Source organism: Mastigoproctus giganteus, chromosome 6 (assembly GCF_048544385.1).
Source record: "Mastigoproctus giganteus isolate SK-2022 chromosome 6, ASM4854438v1, whole genome shotgun sequence".
In the NCBI taxonomy this organism is placed as follows: domain Eukaryota; kingdom Metazoa; phylum Arthropoda; class Arachnida; order Uropygi; family Thelyphonidae; genus Mastigoproctus; species Mastigoproctus giganteus.
Window position 1 is genome coordinate 226,347,062 of NC_143580.1, and position 25,258 is coordinate 226,372,319.

At 40.3% G+C, this 25,258-nt stretch overlaps 1 protein-coding gene across 1 annotated transcript in view; it reads right to left on the reverse strand.

The window, feature by feature from the left end:
• Positions 1-21,677, reverse strand: part of LOC150085045 (glutamate receptor ionotropic, kainate 2-like) — a 53,240-nt gene extending 31,563 nt beyond the window's left edge. The window contains exon 1 of the mRNA XM_090376443.1: positions 21,665-21,677. Within this exon, the coding sequence (XP_090232569.1) occupies positions 21,665-21,677 (13 nt within the window). The remainder of the gene's footprint in view (positions 1-21,664) is intronic.
• Between the last annotated feature and the right edge of the window lie 3,581 nt (positions 21,678-25,258).

Sequence of the window (25,258 nt, forward strand, 5' to 3'; positions counted from 1 at the left end):
ATCCTTTCTGTAGACGTTGTACTCCCCAAATTCCAGTTCTGCATCCCTTATATCTGTGTGACACCACGTCTCTGATATCCCAACAATATCTGCCTTTGATGTTTTGAGCAATACCTCAAATTCATCAAATTTATTTATCAAACTCCTAGCATTGGTGTACACGCAAGTATACCTGCACCTGTTTCTATTCTTAGCTACCGTAACACAACCCATGTGTTTATTTGTACCGCAATGGCTCCCAGCAGTCTCTGAAATACCATGCATCTTGTTTTTCAGGCTTCTGCTCATTCTAATAGAAGCAGTGCAAGAATCTCGTTCACCTCTGCCAGTGGCTACTGTCAATCTATTGGTCTTTGTCTCCCCCCAAGCTAGCAGTTTTCCGACCCACCTAACACTGCCTCGATAGCATCAGCAAATATTCTTTTTTTTATTGAAGGCGAGACGTTGCACAGTTTCGCCTTCAATAAAATCCAGACCAGGGGCTTTACCTTTTTTGATTTTTTTAATTGCTGCATCGACTTCTTCCTCTGTGAATGGTTCCTCCATATTGTCTGGCTGGAAGCTGGAATTTTGTACTGCTATCTTCCTGTGGATGTCAGTGTCAGAGTTGGTGTTGTCCTTATATATTAGTTCATCCAGAATCCGGTTGATTGTATCTTCCCAGTGTGTAGTCTCAGACGAGTCATCAGAGCGGACAGAGTGTATGACATCCGTGGATCCCCGCTTATTCCTCACGAGTTTGTGGACTAAACCCCACGGATTCCGGTTCCCCTCAGTCTCGACAAGGGAACGCCAGGAGCTTTGCTTGCCATGGTAAATTTTGTTAGTATATTCATGGCGGACTGCTTTGAATCGGTCTCTATACTGTTCTACGATGTGAGCAGGTTCAGTCCTTCTCTTGCGTTGGTATTCTTTCCGAGCCCGCTTCAGAGAATTGCGCAGGTTAGTGAGTTCCTGCGACCACTATGGAACAGATCTTGGCTTCCTGGAACATTTTTTCATGGAAGCCTCTGAAGCTTTGAGGAGCGACTTTGCACGGTCTGTTTTCTGCGCACTGTTCATTGATTGGTAGAAGTTGCTAGCTGAGTCATGAAGAGCATCTTGAATTACATTGTCAAACTGGTCCCAGTTCGCTGTTTTAGTTGAGAATCTTACAATATCCTGGATAGGCACTTGACGAGGGAGGGCAGAATCGGTGACAATGTCAGTGATGAGGCGATGGTCGCTAGTAGTGGCTGTGTCACGCAACTGCCAATGGAGGAGTCTATTGCGAAGAGAAGAAGTAGTTAGTGTGATGTCCAGGTTAGACTCTCCAGTTCCCGAAGAGTATGTGGTTGGTTGTCCTGGTCTGTTGATGATTTCAAGGCTGCGTGAAGCAATGAATTCATCTAACATATCTCCTCTTGCATCGGTAGAGGTGTTGAACCATTGTGTTGACCGGGCATTCGAATCTGCGGCTATGATGACATCAGTGTTCTCCAGGAGGTCAAGAGCTTGTTCTAGTCGAGCTATGTGCGGGAGGATATCTGTACCAAATTGGAAGTATGCTGTTAGGACCGCAATACGGCCGAAGCTGCCTTCTATTGTAGCCCCCGCTAGGTGGGGAGTGCAGAGTGATTCTATCTGTGTTACTACTAAGTCTGGATTGCGGCCGATGATAGCAGCGAGGCACAATTGGTTTGTCGTCTGGATTTTCCTGAAAGTCAGGGGGTAACCAGAGACCCTTCCACGGACGCAGTATGGTTCCTGAAGGAGAAGAATGTCTAGATTCAACTCGTCCATTAGGGGATGAAGCTGTGTTGCCACTGAGATGGATTTTTGGCCATTGATTTGAGCTATATGAAGTCTGGAAGAGGGGGAATTGAGCATCCTATTTTCCATAGTTAGTCTTATTGCGTACTATATCTGCTGCTCTTCTATATACAAGGCACGCTCCATCCCGCACAGAGTGATCGTAGGGTTTGTTAATTGCTTTGCAATTTGAGCATGTAAGGACCCGTCCTTACATTAATTAATAAAAATTGTTAAATATTATGAGAATTTAACTGTAATACGAATAGTGGTTTTCTGATAAAAACAACATGGGTTAAGAAGCTCTGGAATTCAAAAATACCTTCCAGTCACTCCCTGTTTAGTTGTAGTTTGTTTGTATGGAAATTCTTTGACGAGTCAGTAAAAGTAAATAACCGTGACAAATCCCCATTAAGACAGAGGCAGATGCACCATAGTAAGGGCCAAGAGCACTTAAGTTGGCTCTCTTAGAAATTTCACGGTGAAACGCCATTAGAGGTGGGCGACGTCACCAGGTGTGCGCGCGTGAGGTCACGGGAAGAGCTGTGACGTTTCTCAGTTAACCTGAACTTCCGCCTCTCGTTCTAGATGGTTCTCGTATATTCTAGGCCACGGAAGTTGGGAAGAAGACCCGCCCACGGAAGATGAGAGAAGACAAATGAGAGCACAGGAAAAGGGATGCGCAGATCTCCTATTGGCCAGGAAGAAAGTGGAGGGAATTTTGAGAGGGAGATTAGGAAGAAGTTTTCGTGGCATTCAGGGAGAAGCTTTCGTGGCATTCGGAAGAAGTTTTCGGAGGAGTCGGAAGAAGTTCTCGAAGCGGTCTGGAGAATGATTTGAATGAGTTGGAGAACGATACAAAGCAGAGCAGTAGTCTAATTTGGGTGATAGCTGCAGCCCTGAGGTAGATGGAAGCAATGATAGAAATTCTGCGTATCCCGACAGCCCGTAGGAATGTTCACCTGTAAGCATGGAAGCCGTAGCAAGGAAGAATCACATCCTGAAAATTATGTAGGCAAAGCCAGTCGAATGAGTGGTCGAACCATTGACCTACTAGACAACTCCTCTATCCACGGAAGAAGAAATGCTGACCGGTAAAGAGTATACGACCCTGATTGATTCCAGCCACGCAGTATCCGTTAGGGAGACACCATAAATCACCGAGATCCCCAAATGAGCGCCCCCGCATTCCAGTACCTGAATGACCGATACGAAAGGAAGCCGAGCAGGGAGGAAAGTTCCAGGCCAAACACGTAAGTCCTAGAGAGTTTACCGAAATAGGTGTACTTAATTTATTAAGGAGAGGACTTTAGGAGAAAAATGTGTATATTTAAGTAATGAATATATGAATAAACGGGTAATGTATTTAAGACGGACGCAGCCTATAATTTGAAGTGAAGCTCCTCATATTAATGCTTGCTGGAAGGAGAGATTATAATAGATAAGTGAGAATTGTTTAAAGTTGAGAAAGGTTTTTATAATATATATGAAATTAAAGGTTGAAATTTCAATTTATTATGAGTTGGTTTGTGGAGAGTATTTCTGATTTGAGTAGGGGCTAATTAAAAGTGATATATATAAAGGTATAGAGGATTAACGGTCCTGAAGGGTAATGTTAAATTGAATTGATTAATATTTCCTGTTAACCTGATTGCAGAAAGGGTGTCTAATTGAATAAATGCAATTTTTTTACAAATTGAGACACGAACTCTGAAGGTTTTTGTGAGCCAGTTCATTGGCTGGTAGTTGTTGGTTTATTATACAGACTGTTCATAAGAAGAGTGAGAAGAATCTATGTAAAGTGTATGACACGACCTATTGAAGTCCCTGTAAAGAACATGAAGAGACACCATGACATAATGAATAATAATGTGTATTAGAGTAGAATATCTGATGATGAAACAATTGAGCTTGAACAAGATATTTACACATATAAAGGTTAATGAAATAACAAGTCACCAGCTAAATATAGTTTGAATAACTGCTATTGCTAGTTTTTGTATGATATGTTAATAAACATTGTTTTATTTTATATTCATGTGTGGGAGTCTGTCATTCCGAAACTCAGCCAATCCTGTGGAGAAATACTTAAAATAATTAAGGTCCCCTACGAGTCAGGTAATCTTCTGAGAACAAACAAGTCAGATGCTAAGTGGGAGGATTGGACTACGGGGATATACATATAAAAAAGGGGATATAAGTAATAAAAAATTAAAATATTAATACAAAAGGAAGATATACAAAAAAAATAACCCCATAAGTAATAAACGTTACCACACCCCCCACAATTGGCGATATGCCAGCCAGGAAAACTCCTCAATGGAAGGCTGTGTTTAGAAATGACAAAACAAAGATTCATTATAATCAGTTGCTGAAACTGTAAAATTCAGCTGGCGAGCCAGAAAGTGTAAGTTAGAATTATTTATGTATTATTGAGTTGATTATTGTAGAATGGATTATAGATTGAACAAGTAAATAACGGTGGATTTGAATAGGCAAGGATTGATTTAGCATTGAATTGGAAATTATTATTTATGTACCATTGAATTAATTATTGAGATTGATCAGGTAAACTTCAAGGATAGATAAGTGTAGATGTAAAGAGATAATTATTGATTTTTTTAATTATTAAAATTAAAAATTTTAATTCTTATAATTATTGGTTGTTGAATTTTTAGCAAATTGATTATTGATCAATCAGGTAAATGTTAATGATAGATTGAATTGGATTATCTAATATAGTTAAAGAATTGTAGAAAGATTAATCGGCAGACATATTGATTAGTTAAAGTTGATAGCTAGAGATTAATAGATATAAAATAAAAAATGCCAAGAAAGGGTAGGAAACGCGGCGAGGACTGCGAAAATTTTGGGAGAAGCGAAATCGAAGGGTTAGCTAAACATTTAAATAGCATCGAAAGAAAGATGGAGTGGATGATGGAAAGGCTCTCTTTAAGCAATGATGCTAGAGAAAATCAGCAACAAACGGAAGTGAAACAAAGATTGGGCATAGTTTCACGAACAAACGAGGGAGGAGACAAGGACGGCGGTCGTAAATGGTGTTATAAGTGCCAGAACTCAGACCATTGGACCCGCAACTGCAAAGTGAAACAGGGTGCTAAAGAAAACTGGGAAAGGGAAGAGTATTGGGAACGAGACAGGTACCCACACGTAAAAAACCCCAGAAACATGGACAAGCGCAGGGAGGAAAGGCATTGCGCAAAACAAGGGGGGTATCGGAATGAACAAGAGCGCATTAACAATGCCGTAGTCAAGAGACATGGATCTTTTAGACATGCCCGCTGCGGGAGGCCATCATTACACTTAAACACCGCCAAAGGAAAGGCCATATCTTTAGGTGCGGTAAGTGCTAATGGCAGTAGAAACGACCTATTATATGTGAGAGGCAGCTTAGGAGGGGTACCAGGTAAGTTTCTGGTGGACACAGGAGCCTCGAGGTCTATTTTAATGTGGGACTACCTCATTAAATACTGCAAAAGGCCGAGTAAGGGAGATATAAGATGTTGCCGCGATTTTCTTGTGGAGGAGGTAGGTGCTGAAGAAATTCACACCGATTATATTGTCAGAGACAAGGTAAGAATACAGGGATGTGATAACTTGGTGGCCCATTCATATTTTGTGGCAAACAGAATAAACAGTCGTCGACACGACGCAATACTAGGCACGGACCTCCTAAGAAAATTAGGAGCCAAGATAGATGTGAGAAATGGCCGCATTACCTTCGGCAGTAATACCCAGGCGAGTCCAAAGGTAGACAGGAGGCGAAAAGCAGGCGGCAGAGCCCAGTATGAGCCAGAGAAAGGGGAAACTCCAAAGGAAGCTAGTGGGGAAGAATTAGAAGGGTGTAAGGCAAGCACAGATAATAAAGTTCTGGTTACACAAAACAAATTGGAATTAAATAAGAACACCAACACAAATAGGAATAATGGGGGAAAGTGCCAAGAAAAGGGGAGGGTGTTACACGTAGGAATTTTGGAAACGAGAGAAAGGGTCGGTTTACATTCAGGAGAGAAAACACATGAAGGGGGAGAGAATGGCTGTGATGAGAAGGATCGCAAATTAAATGGAGCAACAGAAATTAAAGGAATCGAAGGATTAGGAAATTACAGAACTGAAGCTTCCAGTGAGGAGAAGGCATACAAACTGAAGGAAATAAACAGGATGCAGCAAATGTATCTAGGAGCAGTATTCGACGAAAATATGGGATGGGAGTAAGTAATGAAGCTTAATATAAGTTTAAGTAATGTCTGGTATATGAGTGTAATTAAAAAATATAGAAAGACAATTAGAGGAGATTGGCTGTCGATAAAGTGGATCTGGGAGAAGGTCATATCCGTCTGAGGACAGAAAAGAAAAAAATTTATATATGGAATATAAATTTTTTTGGGGGAAGAGGAATGCTATGTAAGGACCCGTCCTTACATTAATTAATAAAAATTGTTAAATATTATGAGAATTTAACTGTAATACGAATAGTGGTTTTCTGATAAAAACAACATGGGTTAAGAAGCTCTGGAATTCAAAAATACCTTCCAGTCACTCCCTGTTTAGTTGTAGTTTGTTTGTATGGAAATTCTTTGACGAGTCAGTAAAAGTAAATAACCGTGACAAATCCCCATTAAGACAGAGGCAGATGCACCATAGTAAGGGCCAAGAGCACTTAAGTTGGCTCTCTTAGAAATTTCACGGTGAAACGCCATTAGAGGTGGGCGACGTCACCAGGTGTGCGCGCGTGAGGTCACGGGAAGAGCTGTGACGTTTCTCAGTTAACCTGAACTTCCGCCTCTCGTTCTAGATGGTTCTCGTATATTCTAGGCCACGGAAGTTGGGAAGAAGACCCGCCCACGGAAGATGAGAGAAGACAAATGAGAGCACAGGAAAAGGGATGCGCAGATCTCCTATTGGCCAGGAAGAAAGTGGAGGGAATTTTGAGAGGGAGATTAGGAAGAAGTTTTCGTGGCATTCAGGGAGAAGCTTTCGTGGCATTCGGAAGAAGTTTTCGGAGGAGTCGGAAGAAGTTCTCGAAGCGGTCTGGAGAATGATTTGAATGAGTTGGAGAACGATACAAAGCAGAGCAGTAGTCTAATTTGGGTGATAGCTGCAGCCCTGAGGTAGATGGAAGCAATGATAGAAATTCTGCGTATCCCGACAGCCCGTAGGAATGTTCACCTGTAAGCATGGAAGCCGTAGCAAGGAAGAATCACATCCTGAAAATTATGTAGGCAAAGCCAGTCGAATGAGTGGTCGAACCATTGACCTACTAGACAACTCCTCTATCCACGGAAGAAGAAATGCTGACCGGTAAAGAGTATACGACCCTGATTGATTCCAGCCACGCAGTATCCGTTAGGGAGACACCATAAATCACCGAGATCCCCAAATGAGCGCCCCCGCATTCCAGTACCTGAATGACCGATATGAAAGGAAGCCGAGCAGGGAGGAAAGTTCCAGGCCAAACACGTAAGTCCTAGAGAGTTTACCGAAATAGGTGTACTTAATTTATTAAGGAGAGGACTTTAGGAGAAAAATGTGTATATTTAAGTAATGAATATATGAATAAACGGGTAATGTATTTAAGACGGACGCAGCCTATAATTTGAAGTGAAGCTCCTCATATTAATGCTTGCTGGAAGGAGAGATTATAATAGATAAGTGAGAATTGTTTAAAGTTGAGAAAGGTTTTTATAATATATATGAAATTAAAGGTTGAAATTTCAATTTATTATGAGTTGGTTTGTGGAGAGTATTTCTGATTTGAGTAGGGGCTAATTAAAAGTGATATATATAAAGGTATAGAGGATTAACGGTCCTGAAGGGTAATGTTAAATTGAATTGATTAATATTTCCTGTTAACCTGATTGCAGAAAGGGTGTCTAATTGAATAAATGCAATTTTTTTACAAATTGAGACACGAACTCTGAAGGTTTTTGTGAGCCAGTTCATTGGCTGGTAGTTGTTGGTTTATTATACAGACTGTTCATAAGAAGAGTGAGAAGAATCTATGTAAAGTGTATGACACGACCTATTGAAGTCCCTGTAAAGAACATGAAGAGACACCATGACATAATGAATAATAATGTGTATTAGAGTAGAATATCTGATGATGAAACAATTGAGCTTGAACAAGATATTTACACATATAAAGGTTAATGAAATAACAAGTCACCAGCTAAATATAGTTTGAATAACTGCTATTGCTAGTTTTTGTATGATATGTTAATAAACATTGTTTTATTTTATATTCATGTGTGGGAGTCTGTCATTCCGAAACTCAGCCAATCCTGTGGAGAAATACTTAAAATAATTAAGGTCCCCTACGAGTCAGGTAATCTTCTGAGAACAAACAAGTCAGATGCTAAGTGGGAGGATTGGACTACGGGGATATACATATAAAAAAGGGGATATAAGTAATAAAAAATTAAAATATTAATACAAAAGGAAGATATACAAAAAAAATAACCCCATAAGTAATAAACGTTACCCCGCCCCCCACAAGCATTTAGGAGGTGAGGCTTTGTTGGGACAGTCCTTGTAGAGATGCCCTGCCTCAGCACAATGCCCACATATTGGTTGTTTTTTAAGACACTTAGCAGAGGTGTGCCCATAACCAAGACATTTGTAGCATTTCAGGACAGGTACAAAATCTCTGAATCTGTGGGATGACCAGCCCAGAAAAATTCTATCCTGGCTGTGTAGGAATCTCCTTATCCTGGGAGACACTTCTATAACCCAATTAAGTCGACCGCGAGTCCGTGCATTGGTGGAAAATTGAATTTTCATCTCCTTAATGGCTTCTTCTTTGCTCATGGATTCAAAGAGATTTCTGTTATATACTTCCTCCAGTAGGTCAACTTTCTGGATCGAGCCATCTACATCAAACACAATTAAACTTGGTCCCCTGAGTTTAGGGGTTTCAAAGGTAAGAGTTAGATCTTCAGCTGTGCCGCAAGACTTGATCTGTTCTAGATCTGACTTAGTGGCTGCTTCCAATATTATCCCTTTGTCGCGAATTTTGCGAATGTTTTTGATTTGGAGATTGTCTAATTTTGGTTTTTACTTCTTTAGGACGGTGTCCTTCACTTCATCGCTATCTGGGATGTCGCACCCTTCTCTAGCTTTTATAATCAGCATATGCTTGTTCTGTGTGGTGGGGATCTGAGGTAGTTTGAGTGTGGCAGCATAAGACAACTGGTGCCGAGTTAAAGATAGTGAGTATTAAGATTGGATATTTAGTTTTAATGTAAATAAGGCTGGATTTGGGGATGGGAAAGTTATAGACGTATATGATCCGTAGCCGAGTGGTCAGAAGCGGGAGTGCAGTAGCACAAGCTCTTTGAGTAGACAGGGGTTCAAGTCCCTAACTGCTAAATACGTTCGATCTGCCAACCCACACTAGACCAGCATGGCAGATTATGGTCCTTTTCCCTCAACTTTAATCATTCAAGAGGCGTCCATCTTGCAGAGCGTTGATGATGGCTGTAGTTTCCCTTTTTACCTTCACGATAAACAGCGGCTAAACGGAAACAAGTAATTTCGAGTAATATAAGAGAGCAAACAGGTACAGCGGTCAGCACTACGGAAGGGGTGCCATTTGCGAACAGACGTCAAAGAGTTGCTGAGGGCAAGAACAATTGAACTGTGAAACTCGTTGCGAAGCGTCTGTTTTGGTCTAAGCCACCGTTAGGAAGTAAACAGGAAATGAGTGGCCGTCCAGTGTTTGCCTAAAACAGAAAACGGCGTCAGGGTGGCTGACATTTGGGTAATTTCGATATATTTAGCAGAGAAGGTGTGAACACGGAAATACGTGGTTTGGAGGTGACTGGAAAACATGAAAAGGTCATACTGCCGTGTGAAAAAAATCAGAAATTTCTAAAGAAGGGTTAGCATTAGCAAAGGCACGTGATGCAAGAAAGCAAGCTTATATAACATCAGCCAAAAAAAACCCCGTTATTTCACCCATTCACTCGCTCCAAATGTTTGTCAAGTTCTGCCTTGAATCTATTTAATCTATCAACTTCTACAACGACACATGGAAGTTTGTTCCACCAATCAACCACCCGCTGGCTAAAGGCAAATTTCCGCACATCTATCCTACAATCGGCTTTCCTCAATTTGAATTTATGCACTTTCAGGCGATCATTCTGAGCAAGAGGAAGAATCTCATCCGCATTGAGCATGCTCAAAAATTATTCAAGACTTTATACACCTCTATCAGATCACCTCGCCGATGCCTAGTCTCCAGGCTCTGTAATTTGCAAAACTTAAGCCTTTCTTCTTAAGAGCAACCCTTTGTTCCATTCAATAATCTTGTTGTCACTCTCCGTACTCGTTCCAACAGCAATACATCCTTCTTAAAATGAGGCCTCCCGCCCTACTCAATGTGTGGCCTGACCATTGCCTTATCCCATTGTATAAGGCAATGTGTGGTTGTTTCCCATATGTAGTACTTTACATTTGCCAATGTTAAACTTCATTTGCCACCTCTCAGCCCATCTGCTCAACCTTTCCAGATCCTATTGCAGCAGCATAGTGTCAGTACTGGCCTTAACAACCCTGCCAAACATCGTTTCGCTGCAAACTTGGACATTAAGCTTGATATACCATCATCAATATCATTTATAAATAGAGAAAACAACAATGGACCCAACACTGAACCCTGTGGGACTCCACTAATAACATTAGTCCACGATGAGCAGTGTCCATTGATTACCACTCTCTGTCTTCTCCCCCTCAACCACCCGTTTATCCATAGCAGCAATTTCCCTCCAATGCCACACTGCTCCAATTTGTGCAGCAGTCTTCCATGCGCAACAGTATCAAAAGCCTTTCTAAGATTCCAGTATATAATATCAAAGCTATTCCCTACATCCAGTTCTTTTGTGACTGCATCATAGTATCCAATCAAATTGGTCACACAAGACTTCCCCTTAACAAAACCATGCTGTGTCCGAGCTATAACTGAAGTCTTGTCTAGATGATCCTGCAGTGCTTCTTTAACCAGTGCCTCCATTAATTTCCCTGGAACAGAAGTTAAACTCACAGGTCTATAATTACTTGTGTCAGCCTTTGATCCTCCTTTGTGAATTGGGGTTACATTTGCACATCTCCAGTCTGTGGGTACCTCCACTGAGTCCAAGGAAGCTCCCATAATTATGGTTAAGGGTTTGCTTACTTCCTTTGCTGCCTCCTTTAATATAACTGGATAGATCCCATCCACCTCGAGTGCCTTTTTTTTGTTTATCTTCAACGATTTCTCCTCCACTTTCCTCTCAGTTATTACAAAATCATCCAGCTCACTGACAGAGTTTAATTCACCTTTGGCATTCCTCTTCCTTAATAACTCCTGATGTATGAATGTAGATGAAAAATACTCGTTTAGTTTGTTTGCTATCTTAGCAGGATCATCAACTGTAGAACCATCAATATCCAGTGGACCAATCTGATTCGTCCCTTTCCTTCTAGATTTTACATAAGCAAAGAACTCTTTGCTGTTTTTCTTTGAATCCCTTGCCAAGGATTTCTCATAATCTATCTTTGCCTGACTAATCTCCTTTGTGACTTGGTTATAGACCAGCTTATATCTTCCATGTCACCCATTAATTTGTATGTATCCCATGCATTTTTCTTCTCTGCCATATGTCTCATTAGTTCATCTGACATCCATTTAGGCCTAACCCTTGAACAATATTTCTTAGTTGGCATGTAACGCCTAGTAGCTTCCAAGATAAGTTCCTTGAATGCTTCCCATTTTGAATTTGCTGTTGGTAACATCATCAGTTCGTCCCACTTTATAGAATTTAAATACTGTCTCAGTCCATCGTAGTCGCCTTTAACAAAAAAGGGAAACCCTTCGCTTTACCCCTGATGGTAATTATATCTTGGAGTAAATCCCACTTCAGCACACTGTGATCACTGCCACCCAGTGGTTGTTTTTATCTGCAGATTCTTAATGCGTGAAGAATCACTACTGATAATCAGATCAAGAGTATTACTCCCTCTTGTTGCCTCCCGAACATGCTGATGTAGAAAACAATCATCCAATAAATCCACAAAAGCCCTGCTAGTGTGTGAGTGAACAGCTCGCAAATTCCAGTCAATATCTGGGAAATTAAAATCCCCCATTATAAGGCTCTCTGATTTACTGGCCCACTCTATTTCCCTGTACAGTTCCTTATTATACTCATCAGAGTCATTAGGTCTATAGCACACTCCTACTCTCAATTTTCATCTCCCAATGCTTATGTCACACCAAACTGACTCGACACTGCACTGTCCAGCAATGTCGACTGGCTTCACTTCCTTGGTTTTTATGTTTCTTAACTAATAGCATAACCCCTCCCCCTTCCTATCCTGTCTATCCTTTCTGTAGACGTTGTACTCCCCAAATTGCAGTTCCGCATCCCTTATATCTGTGTGACACCACGTCTCTGATATCCCAACAATATCTGCCTCTGATGTTTTGAGCAATACCTCAAATTCATCAAATTTATTTACCAAACTCCTAGCTTGGTGTACACGCAAGTATACATGCACCTGCTCTTTTTCTTAGCTACCCTAACACAACCCATGTGTTTACTTGTACCCCAATGATTCCCAGCAGTCTCTGAAATATCCTGCATCTTATTTCCCAGGCTGCTGCTCATTCCAATAGAAGCAGTGCAAGACTCACTTTCACCTCTGCCTGTGGCTACTGTTAATCTATTAGTCCTTGTATCCCCCCCCCCAAGCTATCAGTTTTCCGACGCACCTAACACTGCCTCGATTGCATCAGCAAATATTCTTGCACCCTTTCTATTTAAGTGTATCCCATCCCTGTAGAAGCAGTCTCTCCTGTTAACAAGTACAGAGCAGGCTGAAAAAAATTCTACCCCTTGAGCCTTGCACAATCTTTCCAGGGCCGAATTGATCGACAAGGCTCTCATCATATACTCCCTCCTATCGTGTCTGGGCAGAATTGCAGACACTTTCAAATTCAACCCTAATTCACGGCTGTTTCTCAGCATTGACCTGTACTTGTTAAGTAATTCTGCCGTTGTCCTACTCTTGATATCATTCGGGCCCATCGTGTACAACAATAAGGAGATGGCTGTGGTGAGATGTTTTAGCAAATAGGAAGGAATGAAAAATTAAACAGAGTATGGGGTTGGTTGCGAGTCCTTGGGGAGGTTTTCCAAACTTGAGGAAAAAAGAAAAGTTCGGTGGGAAGTAATGGAGCAAGTGTACACTGTGTATCTGACTTCTCTCTGGTCTAAGGGAAAAGGGTCTTGAGTTGTGGGTTGAATTGGGAGTAGATATTTTGGTGGTCCGAGTTCACATCTTGTGGTAGCAAGATGAAGAAGCGTGGTCCGGCATTCGAAGGCAGTGATAGGGTGATTGTCGTCCCCAGGAACGAAATAGCAAAATGTACCTCCGAAGTTTTGTCGTGTAAGAGACTACACTTGAGTCTAGGGTCCAGCCCGTTGAGAAATGAGATAATCTGCAATGAATATCAATGATTATGAAATAACGTAAGGCTGGTACAGGAGTAATAAAAAAGAGAGAAATAATAATAAGGAATTAGTGAAGAAAATATAATCGTAGGGGTAGTAAGTCGAGGATATGTCAATATGCATCCTTAATTTAGACAAGGTGTCGACAATTGAGGACAAAATAAAAGGAGTAACTACGTGTCTTACCAATTCGATTCGTCTGCAAAATGATGTGTCCATAGTTTAGCCTCCATAAACACGTAGACTAGACATTGGGAAAAAATACAAGATACTTGGTCTAAGGTCTGTAAAAAATGCAGACCTCAGACCAAGATCCTTGTAAGATACAGACCTGACCGCTAAGCCTGGTTTGTGAGTTGAACACTATTAATAATTATTTGTATGCACCAATGATGGAATTGCGTGTTGCAGTACTGGACGTATAATTAATGCAACGATTCATTACCGATCTGTTTATGGACAACTCTTTCACAACAGCACATGTATATTCATTTGTTTTCTATTTCTGAAACAATGTTCTATATTATTGGAAGTTATTGTAAACAAATGTATGCATAGCAACCCTACTTGATAATTCTTAAGCATCAGACCTACTAGACGAATCTGAAGCGTTAGTTATAATAATATATATATATATATATATATATATACATATATAGATATGTATGTCACGAAATCCACGATGAGTAGTGCATGTGACCATGCAAAGGTGAGGTAACCATGGACACACATGGAACTCTTTGATGTGTTTTGCTTAGTGGTCCAGGTTCTAAAACTGTCAGGTAAATATAACCCATGGTCAAATAGCTGGGCTGTTGGCTAATAGATTCTGTGTTCTGTACAAGGCTGCAAAGAAAAACAACACAGGGGATTCAGGTCAGGTGACAAAGCTGGTGGACAAAGCTTAATCATTGGTGAAAAAGAGGTTCAAATATATTGCGCAGTTACGCACTTGAATTATGAATATTCTTGAACTATCCTTGAATCTCTCTGGTTGTGCTATAAACAGTGATTTCTGCATCGTATTACTACAAGGTGGAGGTTCATATCTCAATCCAGCCTAAAAAAGCAAGATGCATATATGGGGAACGGAAATTTTCCTTAATTTTCTTTTAATGTTTTTAAAAGATCTCCTACTGAAGCCTGAAATAGTAATCGTTATCAATCCTTCACCAGGTATGTACACATTTTATTCTTTGGCACTCATTTAAACTTATATGTATGAAGACAACAAGGAGGACTTTCCACATCACACCCCACTCAACTTAATATTCACTTAAAGTTTTAAGGCGCGTTATCATGCATGCGTAAAGGATCTGCATTGAATTACTACAAGATGCAGGTTCATATCTCAATTAGATTTATTAGATTTAAAAGGACACAGTTAATCATTGAGAATTTATATTTTAGGGAAGTGTGCAGATTGTGAAGATTGGTGATATTCCTTCGAAAGATAAATACTTTATTTCTACTTATTCTAGAATCTGCGCACGGTGTTCTGTCCCTGCTTCACGAAATGAACATAAAGGCAATCTTCCTTTCTTCTTGGACATTCGTTACTTTGCAATCTATAAGAAGAAGGACCATTGGTGATCATATGGATTCGAAAGATATCCATGTTTTCCATTTCTTGGATGACACTTCTTCAGAGCCAAAGGTTTTCAATGACGTAAGATTTATTGTTTATGTACTTACTGATTCCAGCTTCATTTTTTTATATATTTCATACAAATATTCTTTCATTGGATTGATTTTTCATTAGATTTCTTAGATTGATTTAGAAATTTTGATTACTAAACAAATTTAGTTTTTTTAGTTCCATTGCATGCACAGTGTCTTCCTCAGAAAGCCAAAAAATAAGAGTGCATGGTTTCCAACTTTGTAAACGGCAAATCTCAAGTTGATAATAAAAAACCCAATGTAACCACCGGAAGCCCCTGTTTCTTATAGACCAAATGAATTGTCTGCGCGCAAAGTGGAATCGTCACCGTCCTCTCCACACCGGGTGGAAAAGGCCTGCGTTCGAATCCCGTCGATGACGCGAGGAACTTTAATGGGTTTTTCAATCCGTGGTTTAGTTAGTCGGTCTCAGGCGTAGACAGCAAGGTTTTGTCCCCAAGAAACTGGGGTTTTTGTTCAGCAAAACAGACAAATCGACCAAAAAATAACGGCAATTGACAGACATAAGACAGAAAGGACCGGCTGGTGAATTTAATGATTCGGATGGCCTAAAAATAATAGTTTTTGGTTTGTTTTTTTAGACCAATTGCATTCCTATCTGTTGTCAGCAAACTATTTGAATGCTTTCTGCACACCCGCATACATCTAGATTACGAATTAACAAACTTGGCTTCGTCCAACCAGGTTGGCTTTAAGAAAGGTTGCTCAACAGTTGATGAACTTCAACATCTCCTGTAAAACGCTAGAAGATCAAATAAGAATTACTTTCTGATGATTTCAGTTGACTCTGTCACGGTGTTCGACTCCTTATGGTGGCCGAGAGTCCTGGTTCAACTCAGTAGGGCCAACATCCCCAGCAACCTATTCAACGCAATCAAAACTTATTTGACAGAGAGATTAGTATTAGTATTAGTAATGGCCGCATGGTGCAAGAAAGCCTATGGTTTATGCTGACCAGTCAAAAAAATAAATAAATAAAATAAATTGATAATAATAATTAATAAAAAAAGGAAATTAAACCTATCATCCTATGCGCTTCCCTTACCCGAAAATACTATCCAGATGACCTTTGAATTCCCCCAAACGGTCGGCCTCTACCGCCCATGAAGGCAACTTATTCCAGTAATTTATAACCCACTGGCTAAAATAAAATTTCCTGCAGTCCAATCTAAACATATCCGCCCCCTCTCGTAACTTGAATTTATGTCCCCTAGTTCTAGCATCAGTTATAATCTTGAAAATTTCGTCCTCATTCATTTTACTGATGCCTCCCTCTCAGAGCCTCAATCAAATCTCCTCTAACCTGTCTAGTTTCCAAACTCTGCAAAACACATATTCGAAGTCTTTCTTCATAAGGACGCCCTTTTGCCGATCTCACCAGGCGAGTTACCCGTCTTTGCACCCTTTCAAGAAGCTCGATTCTTTCTTTGGGTGCGGTCTCCATACTTGAACACAGTATTCTAAGTGTGGTCTAACATAAGCCTTATATAATGGGATTATCACGTCCCTGTACTTGCAAAAATTAGATAGATCATCGATACGACACCATGGGCCTTCCTTGCAAACCTGTTTACAATGCTCAGAGAATTTCATGTCTGACCGTATCGTAACACCCAAGTCCCTTTCCTCCAGTACTGGGTTTAGTTGAACTCCACCAAGTGAATAAGTTTTTTTGGGATTACTGTTTCCCAGGTGTAATATCTTACACTTTGTTGGATTAAAGCACAGCTGCCATTTTTCTGACCATTCCTGAAATCTATCTAGGTCTCTCTGAAGAAGCTCAGCTTGACAGTGATCATTAACTCCTCTACCAATTTTAACATCATCCGCAAATTTAGACATCACGCTCTCTATCCCTTCGTCGATGTCGTTTATGAAAATGAAAAACAACAGTGGTCCTAATACTGATCCTTGGGGAACCCCACTTCTTACATCAACCCAATCTGAGGAATAGCCATTTATCATAACCTTCTGCCTCCTGCCGTGAAGCCATTCTTCTATCCATCTAAGGATTTTCCCATTGATTCCAACCTGTTCCAGCTTATAAAGCAACCGCTCATGTGGGACTGAGTCAAAAGCTTTGCTGAAATCTAAATAAACAAGGTCGAAATTATTCCCTAAATCCAGCTCGTGAGTGACCCTTTCGAAATAGCGAACTAGATTTTTTTAAACATGATTTTCCCTTTACAAAACCATGCTGAGTATCCTTGAGAATTTCAATTCGATCCAAATGATCCTGAATTCCACCCTTGATCATTGCCTCCATGATTTTCCCTACTACTGAAGTCAGACTGAGAGGTCGATAATTTCCAACTTCACCTTTAGAGCCACCCTTATGTATGGGAGATACATTTGCACTTTTCCAATCCAAGGGAATCTCCCCAGAGTCTAGTGATGCTCGCATAATTAGCCTCAATGGTTCAATGCACTCGCTTGCTGCCTCCCTTAAGATTATAGGGTATATTCCATCAACTCCAGGAGCCTTACTGGTCTGTAGGATCGAAAGTTTTTTCATTAAATAATCTTTGGAAATTTCAATATCATTAATTACATATTTTTTAACTTCGCCCCCACAATTTCCCATTGCCACAAAAGGCTTTTCATTTGTAAATATCGATGCAAAATAACTGTTGAGTTCATCTGCAACGGCAGCTGGTGTATTTATTACTATCCCATTTCCCTTACGTAAAGGTCCGATCTGATTTGTCCTGCTCTTCTTGGCATTTATATATGTGAGGAATTCCCTATCCCCCCCCCCCGTCTTTGCTAGTGATTTCTCATAAACTGCCTTTGCCTGTCGAACCTCTTCTGTGGCTCTATTACACATCACTTTGTAGCTGTTATAGGCTTCAGTACTTTTTATTGCTCTGTAACCTTTCCATGCCACCTTTTTCTGCTCAAGTAATGCGGCAACTTCACTAGTCATCCAACTTGGAACCCTCCTCGTGGAGTATTTTTTTAATGGTAAATACGCATTCAAGGCATCTGTGATTAATGTTTTAAAAGTGTACCACAGTTCAATTGTATTCATTCTCTGCGCGATATCTACCCAGTTAATAGAGGCCATGTAGTACCTTAAGGCATCGTAATTTCCTTTTCTGAAATTAAAACCCATTCCTTTGCCTTTTACTTCTGCTACCTCTCTCGTCATCATCCACCGTAGAACTCCATGATCACTTCCTGCTACTGGTTCCTCTACTGTCAGCCCTGTTATGTCATCTGATTCATGTGTGATGATGAGGTCTAGGATATTCTTTTCTCTAGTAGTTTCCCTGACATGTTGATACAAATAACAGTCATCTAGTTGATTTAAAAATTTTGTTCCCCATGTCGAGTTTCCTTCCCATTTACTCCAATCAATTAGAGGGAAATTGAAATCACCCATAATAAGGCATTGACGCTTACTTGCCCATTCCATTTGCATGTAGAGGCTTTTGTCATAATCTTCACAATCACCTGGTCTGTAGATTACTCCTACTCGCATTATACCTTTGTTTCCAACTATCTCACACCATACAGACTCTATACTAGCGTGTGAAATGTCTGAAACCGGGAAAGCTATCGTCGCACTCAGGCTGCTTCTGACAAGAAACATTACCCCACCACCCCTTCTATCTACCCTATCCTTCCTAAATACATTATATAAGCCGGACTTAAACTCATCATCCCCAATTTCCGGGTGGCACCACGTCTCTGTAAGCCCTATTGTGTCCGCGTTACTTGTTTTAACCAGCAGTTCGAATTCGCTTATTTTATTGACGACACTTCTAAAATTACTGTATAAACAATTAAGACTTACTGTTCTGGTATATTTTACTACACTATCACAACCCTTGAAGGTTTTTGGGCTCTCTTCCCTTCTCTCCCCGCTCACGTGAAACGTTTCTGCCCCCAAAACATCCAGATAATACGTCCAGTTGGGGCAACAGATAAGAACTGTTAAGGTACGTGCAAGAGTTACTGTGACCTATATTATCAGCTAAATGCGTGTCAGTATTACCCACATCCCCCCTAACTAGCAGTTTCCCTGAACCTTTAAGGTATCCTTAATAATACTGGCAAAAACTGTTTCACCACCTTTGTTTAAGTGTATCCTTTCTCTACAAAACAAATTCCTTCTACCTACAAGTGTGGGCCATGCTGATAGAAATATCCCCCCTGAAGCCTTGCGAATTCCTTGAAGTCTTGAGGTAATCCACAAGGCTCTTAACGTATAATCCCTCCCATCGTGTCTGGGCAGAATTGCAGATATTATGGCCTAGCTCGCGACATGGGAAGGCCCATGGTGTCCTATCGATGATCTATCGAACTTTTGCAAGTAGAGATAGGGACGTGATAATCCCATTATATAAGGCTTTTGTTAGACCACACTTGGAATACTGTGTTCAAGTATGGAGACCGCACCTAAAGAAAGACATCGAGCTTCTTGAAAGGGTGCAAAGAAGGGTAACTCGCCTGGTGAGATCGGCAAAAGGGCGTCCGAATTCGAAGAAAGACTTCGAATATGTGGGTTGCAGAGTTTGGAAACTAGACACCTTAGAGGAGATTTGATTGAGGTGTTTAAGGCTCTGAGAGGCATCAGTAAAATGAATGAGGACAAAATTTTCAAGATTATAAATGATGCTAGAACTAGGGGACATAAATTCAAGTTACGGGGGGAAATGTTTAGATTGGATTGCAGGAAGTTCTATTTTAGCCAGCGAGTTATAAATTACTGGAATAAGTTGCCTACATGGGTGGTAGAGGCCGACAGTTTGGGGAAATTCAAAGGTCATCTGGATAGTAGTTTCGGGTAAGGGAAGCGCATATGATGATAGGATTAATTTCCTTTTTATTTATTTTTTATTTTATTTATTTTTTTTATTTATTAATTAATATTATTTATTATTATTTATTTTATTCATATATTTTTTGTTTTTATCATTGTTTTGTTCGGATTTTTTTTTTTTTTTTTTGGCTGGTGCAGCATAAGCCATAGGCTTTCTTGCACCATGCGGCCGTTACTAATACTAATACTAATACTAATAAATTTTCTCAGCATGGTCCTGTATTTTTCCAACAAATCGTCAGATCGTGTACGTTTAATATCATTTGTCCCCCCCTGAATAATAATATTCTCTTTACAATCTGACAATCTGTTGGTGACATCATCAATAGTTGCTCCCGGCAGACATACCCTGGTTCTACTCGTCCTATCCTTATTACAAAAAATATTTCCCGTTTCCCTGACAATGGAGTCTCCTAATAAAACAAAGTCCTTTTTAACCGGATTAGTGTGCACTTGGTTTTTCTGTTTTGAGGCCCGAATCGGGTGTGCATCACTTGGTAGAATGCCGGAGTCTTGAGTCCCTAACGAGCTCCCAGATGCATTATTTTGGAGGGCAAGAACACATTTTTTCAGGGACTCAAATTGTTCCATCAGTGCACCAAATTGTAATTTAAGTTCGGTGCACTCCTTACATCGATCACAAAGAAAAGAATCCCCAGGTGAGGTAGGATTAGTCCCAAGGTCGACCTTGGAAAACATTTCACAGGTTCCACAACGGATTAAATCATGACTCACCTGTAAATCACCATCGGCTATTTCCGCGTGAGTCACGATACTCTATGACGTGTGTTTAAGGCAGATCTCGTAACTACCATTATAAAATTATATAAATATCAATGAAGGTAACATTAAAAAAATATATCTATAATATTATTAAAATCAAACTGTTACAGGAAAACCTATAACAAAATAATCCAACAATATCTAAATAAATCAAATATATAAAAGCACTATCCAAAAGTAAACCACTTAACTGAGGAGCCCTGACTAAGCGCGTCCGCTCACCTCAAATGCCAACACTCACTTGATACATATTATTCAACGCACCCAACCGGAAGGTGACGAGGAAAGTATACAAAGGCTGTCCTTAGGTTTTGGTCCTGGGTCCCTTGCTCTAAAACCTGAAAATGGACATGTCCTTGGCTATTCATCTCGCAGAGGTTCATTCACAAGCATTCGCTGATGACCTTATTGTCACCATAGCTGCAGCTTCCAGAACCCAACTTGAGACCCAGGAAAACCACTCCCTTTACATCGTGCAGGAATTGCACGGCAACAATATCTGACCATATCACTAGCAAAGACAAACTTAATTCTCCTGAAGGGAAAACTAAATAGACGAAGATCTCCCCAAATAAAGATAGATAATACCACCATAAAATTTCCAAAACAACTAAAATACCTGGGATTAGTACGGGACCAAAATCTGTCCTTTCAAGAACACTCGAAACGCTTATGCTCCAAAATCAGAAGGTACACAGCACTGGTTGCCAGAGTTTCTAGAAGATACTGGGGCCTTGGCCGAAACTTTACATCTATTTTACAAAGCAGTTTTTATACCTGCTATTACCTTTGCATCAGGAATCTGGTACATCAAGGCCACCATGAGAGTAAACAAGAGAATCATCGACTACATGCAAAGAGCTATCTTAGTCATTATCACATGCAGCTGCTGCACGGTGAGCAACTACGCACTCTAAGTCTTCGCTGGCGTCCCCCCTTTGGATTTGAAAATCGCGCGCGCGCCCTGAGCTTTTGTTTCAACATGTGAAGGGTACTTTCACACACTCATCTTGGTTTCACCATAGATCCCACAAACAACACGAATGCTGAGAAGAAGCGACTCGTGACTCACCTGAATCCGACATGGCACACCAGATGGCCAAATTCCCCCAACGGAGAGATAACCAGGAAATTCGTCCGTGATGTCAGCCGTGTCTTCCCCAGACTCCCTCCTTGGTTTTCGACGGGCTGGACACCCCAATCGTTTTCACAGAACATAGCTCCGCAAAAGCCAAGCTTTCAAAATTTGGCGTAGAAGAGGACACATCATGGCCCTGCAGTGAACTTGAGAGTGAATTCCAGCTCTATGAGGATCTCCGCTGCCAGCTCACCGCTAAGCTTACTTAGTGATGGTGCTCCTGTCTTTAACCGAAGGACAAGAGCACCGTCTGCTAGATAGCAAGGAAGAGTATTTGGCCTTCTCTCGCTTTGCACTAGACCATCTTGCAAGGCGAAGAACCTACATCTCCCTCCCACGGCGATAAGGACTACACTTTTGGTAACTACCCAGCAGCATGGACAACTACCGGATTTGCCAGAACAGACAACAGAACCCGAACGCCCTACTTCACATGCGACACGTAACACTTTCTCTGGCTTTCACAAACTTTTCAGGAAAAGTTTGTCTCCACAGACAAACTCTGTGGAGACAAACATATGGCGCAGATGTGGGAAAAACTGGAGGCGCCTTTCCCCTAATACTGTGCAAACTATAATATAGTGTGTGCGAATGGTTTTTACATTGCTCATGTTTTTCACATTTTCATTACAGTTTGGAAGGTGCAGGACATTGTCTATGAGATGGATCGTGTTTGTTCAATCTAACTATTCTTCTGACTCCTGGATGGCGAAGTTTGCAGCGTCTTTTCCATGCTTACGCAACGTCATGATGGTATTTGCTACTACGACAACAGATCAGACCGTCTTCGAAATACAACAGGTAACTCAGCAAGTCTCATATAACGCGGTAACATTTACAAAAATTGAATGGTACTGATCATCATATTTCATCTCCGTTTACCTGAATTAGTATTGATTCAACAATATGTAATTAAGAGCTGATGAAGAATTTTTTTATAATGGTAATATATTCCATGATCAATGACTTTAGATTATTTATAGGATACAAATTTTCAAATCACTTATGAGCAGACATAAAAAAGTTCCTTGAAATAATAGCAAGTTGCGCTTTCATTTCAGATCCAAAACGGCCATTTAAACTCAACACCTTATCAGAACAGGTGGACCTCCAAAACAAAACAGTTCCTTAATGGAAACGAGCTAATTCCAAAGGAGAACAGTCAGCTTAGCCTTAAGAATCAAACCCTCACGATTGCAGCAGTTCCCGTAAGTGGCCCTTTTAATTCATTTTCAAGTTTTTCCTTATTTGACTTTTAACATGCAAAAGAGTTGCTGTTGAAGTAGGGTTTTAGGAGCATCGGTGACCAAGACCACATTGCTCCATGTACATTGTCTGTAAATTGCTTGTGTTCTAAAGTCGGTTGTCTGTTTGCGTGTCGAAAAATTAATTTCCGGGAAGAAAAACCGTCCAACCTTCTTTTGAGACCAAATAACTCACTTATGAAAAAGGCCCATAAAAATTCCATCCATCATCGACGGGACTTGAACTCAGCTCTTTTCCACTCGGTGTGGGAAGGATGGGATCCTACCAACTGTGCTACCGCGAGGGCTAATATAATTATTATGATATTCTTAACGTACCTAAAAATTTATGGACTGTCCTATTTTCCAATTTCATATGTAGGCGTTGAAACCAGCAACACCTACATTTGAAATTGGTATGCCATGAATACATGAGTACACCAACTTTTCAATGTATGCAGTTGTCAGTAATAGATATGAAAACGATAAGAAAACTGATAGTTTGTTTTTGTTCCAATATTTTAGGTCCCTGATCTGTTTGATGTGAAAGTCGATAAGAATGGACAAGTAGTTGCCACCGGAGGAACCGAATATAAAGTTTTTCGATTCTTTTCAGACATTCTGAAATTCAAGTACGTTATCTTCCAGTGCAAATAGAAACTTCAGGGAATTAATTTAAATGTTTAGTAATTTAAATTAGACCAATACTCTGTGATATATGTGGTCTGTCAAAAATTAATGAGACAGATTTTATAAAAAAAATTTACTGAAATTTTCTACAAGAGAAAGTGTCCTCCTTCAGAGTGTCCTCCTAGGGAAGCTAATTAGCGCCTCCAACAAACTTTTCATCCCTGGAAGCATAACTGAAAGTCTTCTTTATGTAAGATCCTTTCCGTAGTTTTTAAAAGGCTTCCAGCTAGAAAGTTTGGTTGGGAGTTTTTCCTTGAGACTCGAACTCTTTACACACCATTCTACGTTGATCAAAAGAACACATAAACATCGATTTCTTTCTGGAATTGCTCATTCGTTCAGTCTACCTTTCTTCGTGCTGTCTGCTCGGACTTCCTTCTCTCTCTCTTTGTTTCTCGATCGTACTGAAAAATCCATGTTTTTTCACTGGTCTCACTCGCTGGCCTTCCATCTAGCCTTCCATCAATCTCACGGTCAACCATCAATCAGACACATTTAGAGCCCTTACTCTCTCCACATTCTCTTCTGTTGTTGCTGAGAGAGGTCCTCCTACACGTGGTTAATCTTCAACTGCTTTGTCTTTCCAAGAAGGCCTTGTGCTATCGAAAACTTTTCATCCCAGTTTTGTTCAGTTTGAGGCAAAATTAATGGCAATGCTGCCACTTCGCATTTTATTAAATCAGTCTCATTAATTTTGGGATCTACACTGCAGCCTACAATTTTGGAATCACAGCGTATTACAATAGTTTAATTTTTATATCTTTTTTAAGTATTGCAAAATTTACAACAAAAAATACTGAAATATTAATAGTAACAATTGTAGTGAATTTTCATGAAAACCTCCACAAGATTTTATCGATGCCTTTCACAGACGTGGCATTCTGGCGATTAATTTTATAATGTATCTTGACTAACATTATTCCAAGCGATCTGCACGGTTGCCCATAAATTTTACAATTCGGGCACACTTCACATACTTGATGGTCTATATGATCCCATAAAAGAACTATTGCGTTGGGGTGGCCACACCATTGAAATACCTCCACCTGTTATTTAGTCGCTGCACAGAGTAGAGTTGTACTTCGGGCCTTGTTGTAATACGAAGTTTCTTTCACAAAGTCGAAGTCCCAAGTCATGATGGAACCACCACCGTTCTTGACTGTAGCCAATGAAAAACGTTTTTTTTCAGTTTATTGTCTAACCTAAACTGTACACTTGGATCCAAAAATTTCAAATTTCGATTCATCGATCAACAGTACGCCTTTCCACGCTTCAATTGTCCAATGTTGATGACTTTTAGCCCAGTCCAACAGTTTGTTTCGATTTTTTAGTTTCAATAAGGTTTTCGAACCGCTACACGACCATGAAGTCCTGCTTGTTTAAGACGACGTTTTACAGTGAATGTAGACACTGGAGTGTCTCTGTTCTTACTGAACTCAGCTCGGATTTTGGTGCAGTGAGCCTTCAGTTGCGTTTAGAGATCAGTATTATGGTCTTATCTAGTGCGTCCGGTATTAAGCGCACTCGTCCTAATCATGATTTATCCTTTAAACTGTCAGAGTCCTTTAATCGTCGAGTGGTAGTTTCTACTCCT